Source organism: Cariama cristata, unplaced genomic scaffold (genome assembly GCF_000690535.1).
Source record: "Cariama cristata isolate BGI_N322 unplaced genomic scaffold, ASM69053v1 scaffold2842, whole genome shotgun sequence".
In the NCBI taxonomy this organism is placed as follows: domain Eukaryota; kingdom Metazoa; phylum Chordata; class Aves; order Cariamiformes; family Cariamidae; genus Cariama; species Cariama cristata.
In genome coordinates this window covers 1-10,144 of record NW_009605320.1, presented here as the reverse complement: position 1 = coordinate 10,144, position 10,144 = coordinate 1, and the positions used below count along the sequence as shown (strand labels likewise).

Genomic DNA, 10,144 nt, shown 5'->3' with positions numbered 1-10,144 from the left:
GAAAGAGGATTTTGTTCTTTCTTTAATTAGACAAGAGTGTCTACATAAGATTCGATTTTGTTTGTTTCTAAAAAAACAAGGCTTTTTTGTTTTATTTTTTAAAAATTTGAGATGAGCAGTACATGGTTATTTTAGCACTACAGGTTTCCCATCAATCCTTAAATTCAATGCTGATAATGTGCTGCTTGGTTTTAAGAAATTTGAAAAACAAATTGTGTCTTCAGTAAATTTGTGACAGTTAGAGTTACTGAATCATTTTACAATCTATTCCTGTTTGGCATATGTAACAAAAATAATATCTAAGACAAACATTCAGGTGAATAAAACAGCACAGCAATAAAGTACCTTTACATTTAGTTCCATGTTGTTGAAAAGTTACTTGGCTAAATGTTATTTAAATGGATTGGTAAAACAGTCTTCTCTAAATACATGGATAACTATGTTAGATGAAATATATTCATCTGTAAATAAGGTTCAGTACTTTTCAGCACCTTCAGAAGGGTGGTTATTTTTACACCTACTTTTCCAGCAGCCTGAGGAATACCACTCTTGAAGAAAATTGGTTCAAGAGACAAGAAATTTAAATCAATTCTGGACATTATCCTTGAATGAAGTCTTGAATTCCAGAAGAATTAACTTACACAGATTTCAACAGTTACTTTTCCAACCCAAGTTTAACAAAAAGGTTTTATTGAAGTATCATTGAACACTAATCACTGAAGTGATTATTTCCCTTAATTATTTTACTAAGAGATTAAAAAAATATCACTTGGGAATGTTTGAATGAGAAATGCTAGAGAAGCATCATACACTTCACTCCCCATCTGAGACAAGCTCACTCACTGAAAGAGATCACTTACCACCTAGCCAAATCATTCACACTTCATCTCCCTCATACTCACCTGTCAGCAACAAAAGTCTGTATCAAGAAGTATAGAGATTCATAACCCCCACAGGTAGGACTACAGGTATGTAAGTACCACCACAATGTGATCTCAGGATTTCACAGCCTTTGCAAGTGTCTTAGAGATATCTGGGGGGGGTTTAATGCTGATAAAAGGCAGAGGAAAGGAACACGAAGTTCAGGGCAGGAGCAGTGAAGATTTTTACCATCTTGAACTGCTGTGAAGCCTTAGTCTCACATGTAAACACCACAGTGCATTAAGAAGGTTGGAGCATGCAACCAAGCATGACTGCAGGAATTAAAGAGAAACTAAGGTCTACAGAAAACAGGGAGGTTCAGATACCGGTACAATAAGTTCTGTATAGTCCCTCTAAGTAGAAGAATACCAACGAAAACACAGGCTGGAGAAATGGTCCATGGAAGTGGTCTTGAAACTCTGAAATGCATTGATTAAATCCAGGGGCTTAACTTGTTATCGCCTGTTAGAATAGACTATAACTGATACCAATGGTTGCCTAAACCAAAAGAAAAAATTGTACAGAACTGGCCTGTAATCCCACAGATCAGAGCTAGAGACAGGAGCAAATGGTACCAGCAGGGAGAGAGAAATGTAAAAGATAAAGTGCAAATCAGGGACAAGGGGCCAGAGGCTGGATAAATTGAAGTCTATGACCTTATTCAACATAGGCCAGAGATTCACCACTGGGGGGGTGGGGGGCAGGCAGAGGTTTAAAATGTACCCTAGATATATCCTTAGGATCTCAGAGAGAATCAAAAGATAAGGGTAGGATTTTAACAAACGATCAGAGTAACACATTGAAAAACTGCACAACATATTTTGTAGGTTGGTCTAGATCATACCTCATCCATCTCTTCACTCTTCCTCTTCTTTCTTGGCTTAAGCATTTTAACTGTAACTGGTAAGGGGCTGCCCTGGTGCTTCACCTCCATCTTATTTGGCTGCAGAGGTGTGAATTGGATTTCCATTTCTGGTTTTGGGAATCGACTAGTTTTTCCATTTTCTGTGGACACTTCTGAAGAGTCAAGGGCAATTTCTGAATAGTCCTGCAAGCATAGGGAAATTTTAAGAAAACAAGCTTTAAAATAACTACGAGTTAAATAACTATAATACATATCCCTCCCCAGTGAACTGCAAAGTAAACATTTCATTTTCCAGCTGTTAGCTTTTAGAACACTTATAATAGAAACAAAGAAATCTACTTCAACTATAGCAGAGTTTTAACTCTTATTTAAAATTTAACAAAAAAATTTTAGAAAAAAGTTAACATTTCTATCTATGATCACAGAACTTAAGTTTTCCTTGCAGAACTCGGCCTGATACTTTGTTTCCAAGTCATTTTCCTCAAGGGTAGAGACAGCTGTTTTCAGTTGTTAGGAGTCACAGTTTTCACAGCTAGCAGTAGTAAAATTGACATGATTTTTTTCATCTTAACTTTGCTGCTTCTTAGGAGCTAGGCAGTAATAGGAGCTTCTGAGAGAGAAGTATAATTTTTCTCTAGCTTATCTTTAGGGATCTTTCCCTTCCCCTTCTATACTAGAGAAGTTAATTGTGTAGGTAACAAGGTCCAAGGGGCAAGCTACAAGCCAAATTCAACCTATGAGAGACTTCTACATCACTATCTGTTCTTTGGAGAAAGAGCAAGCATTCAGGCAGCACCACTGCCTGCAAGCTGAAGACCTTGTCTGATACCTGCTTACACTCAAACCACAAGAACTTCACAGTGAGAGTGGAATGGAAAGGTCAGTTTGCACAATTCTTCTTCACCAGCAGCACTAACTTTCAACCACCCACCCAACCCTGTTTTTCTTATCAAAACCAGCAAGAAAGTCAGAGCTGTGATCTCCCCAGCTCCTGTATGTCTGTGGCAGCAGTTCAGCTGCTGGCTAGCATATAAAAGTGAATTCAGTGTTGGAATGAAACCTGGAATATAGGCTGCTGGGATTGGCAGTGGTGAGAACTCACAGGTGACTGGCACTACTGCTGCTAGTAGGGTCCCAAACAGACCAGCTGCTATTGCTTCTTGTGCTGGTTCACCCTGAAAGGTACCCTCCTCCTCTCAAAAAGAAAAATGTTCAAAGCTCAGGGAAAGCCAAAAGGTAGTCACCTTCTTCAACAGGCTCTGCTGGGATTCCAAGTGGGAATAATAGCCAACTCCATCCTTGGAAATGCAGTAGTGCTAACAAAAACATTTTTGTTTATAACTGCTACTTCATGAGAGTCAGCAATCAAAGAGTTACACAGGAGTGGTTAGTGTCATTAGCTAACAAAGCTACACACAGGAATCCTACAGTGGAGGAAAGGAAATCCAGTTTTCCCTGCTATTGCTTATCCATTTAAAAGGATTTATATTTATTTGTATTTCAAGTGACTTATCTAATAATCAGCCACTTCATAAGTGTCAGCGAGAGATAAATTTCCAAGAACACACAGTTGAAGTCAGATATAATTATTCACATGATTATATTACACTGCTTTTATTTCTACCAAAAGCCAATAAAATCAGGCAATTTGATCATCAAGAAAGGAATCTGAAGAATAAAGTTTTAGAATTGTTCAGGCAACAGGTCACATTTTCTTCCCTATTCTGCATTTAGCAAAATCCATACAACTGCATAAAATTTTCAAGTTTAAAAAGTTTTCTACCAACCTCACTTAATGAAAAGGCACTGCTAGAACACTGAGATAATGAATAATTCTCTTTAACTCCATCATATATTACTGGAATACTTTGCCCAGTTAAAGGATTAGTCTTGCTTTGTTTTTCCATAAACTTAAATATTTAGAATGAGTAAAGATTATGCTAGACTATAAACCTCAAAATATTTTGAGTTTTCTAAAGTTACAATGTAAAAGCTCAAGCACAGACAGCTAAAGAACACCTGTGCTGAAAGACCACACAAGCTTAAGTCAGTAATATCTGTTTACAATGCCATCATAAGATGTGCCCTGCTGGGTTTCACCAACAGTCCACCTAGTTCGATATTCTGCCTCCAAGAGCAGCAAAGGGAGATGCTGTTTAGGATAGCATGTGTGATCCTGTCCACCTTGTTATCTGTTCCCTCCATACTCTCCCAGCACTCTCAGTTGTTGCATTAGAGGTGTCAGAGGGTACACCTCTGCCTAATCCTTAGAGTATCCATTTAGGAACACATTTATGGACTTCTACTAAAAATTTTTCTAATCCCCACTGACAGTATCCTTTTCCACCACCTCCAGAGCATCACTAGCTGCTTCATCTAGGAATATCATATAGGAATATGTTATTTTAACTGTTTTAAAATTATCTCCTATTAGTTTCATCAAGGGCTGCCCAGTTCCTGCAGGATTTTAGGAAGGACAGTTCTGCCTTTTGTTTACGCACCACAACCATGATTTTGTAAAACTCAGCCCCAAAACCCTCCGGTGGCCTTAACTTCTCCTAATCAGTGTGCCAGCTTCTAAGCCTCTTCTCACAACGCCAGAGATACATACTGCCTTGATCACTTTCATTTTTCTTCTTTATCTCCATTATGTCTTTCTTAAGCATTATTTGACTTCCCAAAAAAACTTTACCCCATTCACTTCAACATTACCATAACAGTTTCTCACAATAATCCTGTTAGCACCCTCCCTTATTCATAACATCAAGTATTGTTGCTACTGCCTTGAGGTAAATACTTCAGCACCAATCATTCACAACAATACTTCTCTATAACCCTGTAGCTAGCAGGTTCTAGTGAACTAGCTAGCTAGTTCTTGTGAATCCCCATACAGGCTGGCAGCTCTAGTTACAGAATCATCTCTATTACCACACTACAGGTGATACCATGAAAGTTGTTTGAGCTGAAATTCCCCTTAACACTGATATAACCAAACTGAGATCACACTACAAATATTATGACTTCAAATCTTTAGAACCTGGATTAGTTAACTAGTTTTTCCCTCAGGTATATAAGTTCTATAATGTAGGCAGAGGTAGTATTCTATTAACTAAAGTACTTTCTTTCTGAAAGCGAGCATGAAAGAGGGGGAGAGAAAGAATAAACAAGAACTCAGAACTGAAGATACAGCTAAAGTACAAAGAACTATGAAAAGTAACTTTCGGGAGTTTCCCAACATTGCTGAAATACATACTGAGAAAACAACAAAATAAAAAGTTAACATATAATTAATACACACTTTCTATAAATATAACAAACATACCCCTTTGCTTACAGACTGATCTATTTTATCTTGTCCTTCTTCAGGTACAGGTACTTCTGCCAAAGACTGAAGACTTTCATGGTTAATACGTTGTTTCAACTCCTTTATAAAGTCATCTTTCTCAATCAGCTGTTTTCTTAGTTCTTCTATATCAGTTTCCTTATCCTAATAAACATAGCAAAAATTACCACAAATTGCAGGATTGGTGAAAGAAAGTAACGTATAAACAATCATCATTGTGATTACTTAGTAGCATCAGTTTTAGAATTGCAGGCTAAAAGAGTCAGCTATCCAACAAAAAGCCAATAATTTCAGATGTGCTTGGCCACTATTTAAAGTGAAAAGTCATATAACAGCCTGGGAATACGCAATGCAAATTTTTTTATTTTGCTCTAGTTTTGTAGAGTTAAGAAGTTCATCTCCCATATGTTCATTAAGTCCTCGGTGCTGTGAAAAAGGCAGCAAATGTGATAGTTGTTTCAGATCTCCAGTCCAACTTTGCAATCAAAGGATTAAATAGACTTGAGTGTTTATTTGAACTACTGTTTTGAAACTTCAGTTACCATTACAAATTCAGTTTCTAACATAAATGCAGTTTTGTTTTTAAATTAGCTGCAAATGGTTTCAATATGACAGCATTTAAGAATGAAAAATAGAGCCAAAATGCAAAAAGCAAGCATGGATAACAGGAAAAAAAATTCAGAGGAACAAGAGACAGAGATAGATGACCTTTCCTGAATCCTTTAGTGCAGCCTGTTTCAGTTCCGCTATTTCTTTATCTTTTTGCATGGTGTTAAAAGCCAGAGTCTTGAGCTGTACTTCCAAAGTGTCTACTAATCTATCTCTTTCCTCACGCCACTTTTGAAGATTGCTGTCCTTTTCTACCAACTGTGCAGCAAGTCTTTCCTAAGACGAGGAAAAAAAAAGGTTAGTGTGTAGAAGTAGTGTTCGATTCTATCTGAAGTGTTCTGATAGTTTGGTTTCACATAGTACTATTTTATGGCCTTAGTAAACTTGAAATTCTATGTAGATCTTAAAAAGCTCACACAGAACTAGTTTCACTACAAACATGCAAAAGCAAACCATACTTCATTTAGAAAATCTGCATCTATATTTACACTCTTTGTGAAGGGAATTTTTGGTAAGAACCACCACTCCTGTTTGCTCGCTCTGCGATTTATCACTAACAAGTCAGGCAAGCAAAGGTACAGATAAAGTAAAAGTGGTCCTAAGCTCCTAACATCCTCCTGTACTGACTGCAGGTCCAGAAATTAATTTCTAACTACTTCTAGATGCAAATATAGGTTTATAATGTACAGATTCATATAATAATTTCATACGCTTAAGAAATTACAACTTTGATGCAGTCCAGTGAACAGGCAAGGTATCCACCTTGTTATTAACTGTCAGTCACTTTACTTTGAAAGCAATATGGGAGCAAAACCACTAGCATTTTAAACAGGTATTTTTACTCTGTATCTGGAAAGACGCTTTTTTTTGGTCAGACTCTACTTGCTTTTTCTCTTCCTTCTAAAGCCTCATAGGTTTTGTTTTTTTTAAAGAAAAGTCAAGTAACAAATCTTGTTTTTCAAAGTATGTTTTCTTAGCTTCATTAAGTAATATTTCATTTCAGTGTAGGTTACCTGTTAGTGTTTTACACACTGTGAAGTTTGAAGAATTAATAGTGCTGTGGTGATGGTGACAGCATAGAAAGGAACAGGCACATTAACTTCCACTGTGTACTAACCTTTCTCATTTTGTCACCCTCCTGTTCTTCCCTTTTCATATTGAGATGATGTCATCTAGGCTTTGCCACGTGATAAAGTGAGGGGATTTTGACAAAGGCCAGCTACCCTCAAGTGCCCACACTGTTAACACTTGGCATGAGATTTGTTCTGTACTGAAGACTTACACTAGAGGACTCTGCTGAGACCCCCAGTCACTTACAATTTCTGCTTGTTGCTTTATGTGACGTTCTCTGTCCTCCTCAAATTTTCTCATTTCTCTGTTGCAATGACTCTCAGTTTCTTTTACTTGACTTATGAGTCTCATTTTTTCCTCCAGCCACTTCTTTCTATCAGTTTGATACTTAGCCTCATTTTCCTATTTTAATGAAATCAGAAATAAAAGCATAGGTAGACATTAATTAAAAAAAAAAATCTTAAAATCCAGATTACCTTTTTGAAACAAATCCATTTAATGGCAACAGAAATACTAGCACAGTTTTTACGCCAGCATATTCCCAAGTGCAAGTATTACCTTCTCATTTGTTCTTCTCTATTGAAAAAAAAAAGAACCATTTTCACCAGTTCTTATTCAGACTAGCATGTCTTCATGGAACAGAATTTTTTTCCTCTAAAAACACACTGGGTAGTCACAAACACTATAAAAGTTACACCAAAAGTAATGGTAAAGAGACCCTTTTAACTTACAAATTCCCAATCCTTTATGCTGCCTTACAGGACATGTTAGAAAACTTACTTCTGCCTCAAGACTGAAAGGCAAAGAATGCAGTACAGTTTGAGTGGTAGGCAGAGATAGTGCATACCTAAGAACATCACTTCAACACATAGCAACTTTGTCTCCTTTTCTATCACAAACGAATCTTGTCAGACATTCTCCCACACAAGACGGAAGGTATCTGAAAAGCTGCTTGGAAAAAAGTCTACTTTCTAATCCCAGGAGAATTTGAGGTAAATCCTCAGCCTAACAGGAAGGGCTTTACAGGTCATACAGCAAGTACAAGATCTTAAAAGAGTTTGATTCAGTTGGTCAAGCAACTGACAGAAAAGAGGTTTGGAACAGATATCAGGAGTTGGATTGGTTAAGACAACTGTAAGAGAAGCCCATCTACAGAGGCACTGTCCATGGTAGTGTAACGTAGCGAAGGGTGCACGCCATATGGAGAGCAAGTGATGCCGTACATTACAAAGACACTGCATCTAGACTTTGCTGCACTGCCACTTTTAGAGAAGGTTTCTTTTACCCATGTAATAGCTTGCCATATCACACCCTAGCTCTTGAAGATAGTGACACAAAGAAATTTAGACTCCTAAATGAAAGCTACGGCTTTAAAACTAAGTATGAATTACATCACCATATTTTACCTTCAGTTCTTTTTGCAGCTTTATTAATTCCTCATTTTCATTGATGTTTTTCTCCTCATATTTGCTCATCTTTTGCTGCCAGTCATTATCACTCTGGTTATTCAGCTCTCTGTATTTCTGCTTCCATGTCTCCAGTTCTAGTCAGTACACAAAATAAGGTTACATAATACATAGTTTCAAATACATATTTGCCTGTGTTCACATCCTTCTACTGAAGTTACTTGGATTTATCAGCTATGACCACAAAGGAACAGAGGCCTTTAACTGTTAGAAGTTTGTTATGTACTATGTAAAATTAATGACTAATTAACAGTCAGCAAATAAAAACAGAAATTTAAAGCAGCTGTCACAATACATCCAAAACAACTTTGCCTCCCTGCTCCCTTTCCATGGAGACATTACCCAAAACTAATCTGTTGGTCTCTTCTAATTTGGCTTCAAGCACTTGATCTTGTTCAACCTGTGTCTGTTCTTGTTCTTCTAATGTCATCCGCATATCTTCAATTATTTTTTCCTTTGCACACAGATCTGAAGATTTGAAAATAAATTTACAGATGAGCCCCCTCCTAGTTCCCAACGTTCTCTCCCAAAGTGCCTTCGTTACAAGTCATTTCCACATTCTGAGATAAAAAGCTCTATTAGAAAGAAATACAGCATCTCTACTGAACTATCCAAAATTAAGTGATTGTCATCAGCTTGATTTAGTTGAGCATTTCAATGTTAATATCAGTCAGACTATGGCTTGCATTACTTGAGAAACTAACCATTGTTCAACTGCTAAATGTTTATTAAACCTGCAGAAACTGTTGTTTTGCTAGTTCATGTTTCAGTGTTTGATTTTGTTAAAATGGCAAATCAATACCAACATTTAATAAGTTAACACAGATACAGCAAATCCACACTTTCTCTGGGGCTTATATTTCTTATTTGGAGACCGTTTCTTTGCTTTCAAGTATACCTGCTAATAATGATTCAATAAAAATTAATTCTGGACTGTAACATTTTAATGTCCAGGTTGGAGTTTCTCAGTGTGTTAAATATAAATACACAAGACTCTCCAAATTTTTTAACAACATGACAACTCATTATGTTGCCATTCCACACCAAAAAAAAAAAAGCACACCAAAACCAGCTTTTTCTGACCTTTACGTGTTTTCTCATACTGTTTGGAGACTTCTTCCAGCTTCTCATTATTAAACTGCTCCTAAATATCACATTGAAAGCAAATTAAAGACAACATGATCAAAGAAACAAGTACACATGCTAGAAATTAGCAGGTTTTTATTCAGTACTTATTAAAGCTCAGAATGAAGCATTAAAGACAAACAGTCCAGAATAAATAAGCTTTTCCATATAGTGTAAAGGAGCATTCAAGCTGATGAAAAAGTGTTTAGAGGAAGACATTACTAATAACATATCTAAGTGTCACTAACCAGAATATCCACAGATATTAAGTGTGTATTTACTAGGCAGATTACTCTGTTTAAAACAACATGACAGTGTCCGGCAGTGAGCAGTTCTTTAAACATCTTCCCTTCATCCATTAAAACTAATTTCAGCTGACTGCTCTTATTTTTAACCAATTTCTGTAAGCTTTCTCCTGTTGCTTAGAAAACTTCTCATGAATGGATTACTTGAAATTAAGAGCAAGTAAAATTTTAAAAAATAAAATACCTTTTTAAGTTGCAGGATTGTGCGCTGTTTGATCTCTAATTCTTCACTAAGCTGGTTTTTAATTTTCTGAAGTTCATTAACTTTGTTCCTCAGGGATTTCTCCTCAGATCGCATTGTACACACCTGTACCAATGTACAAATACAGTAAGCAAAGCTAACGTTTAGTTATAAGCCTTTTACAATTTCTGTAAGTTATCTAAATAATCAAATACTTTAAGAGCAAAACTTTTGCAAGCATCTGTTCTGGTTTGCCAG

The 10,144-nt window shown here is 36.5% G+C and overlaps 1 protein-coding gene across 1 annotated transcript in view; it reads right to left on the bottom strand.

The window, feature by feature from the left end:
- Positions 1-10,012, bottom strand: part of LOC104158287 (kinesin-like protein KIF20B) — a gene marked incomplete at its 5' end in the record, with an annotated part of 14,583 nt that extends 4,571 nt beyond the window's left edge. Inside the window, 8 exons of the mRNA XM_009695893.1 lie at positions 1,766-1,969; positions 5,109-5,273; positions 5,838-6,014; positions 7,056-7,211; positions 8,216-8,352; positions 8,618-8,743; positions 9,359-9,416; positions 9,890-10,012. Of these exons, the coding sequence (XP_009694195.1) occupies positions 1,766-1,969; positions 5,109-5,273; positions 5,838-6,014; positions 7,056-7,211; positions 8,216-8,352; positions 8,618-8,743; positions 9,359-9,416; positions 9,890-10,012 (1,146 nt within the window). The remainder of the gene's footprint in view (positions 1-1,765; positions 1,970-5,108; positions 5,274-5,837; positions 6,015-7,055; positions 7,212-8,215; positions 8,353-8,617; positions 8,744-9,358; positions 9,417-9,889) is intronic.
- Positions 10,013-10,144: the final 132 nt, after the last annotated feature.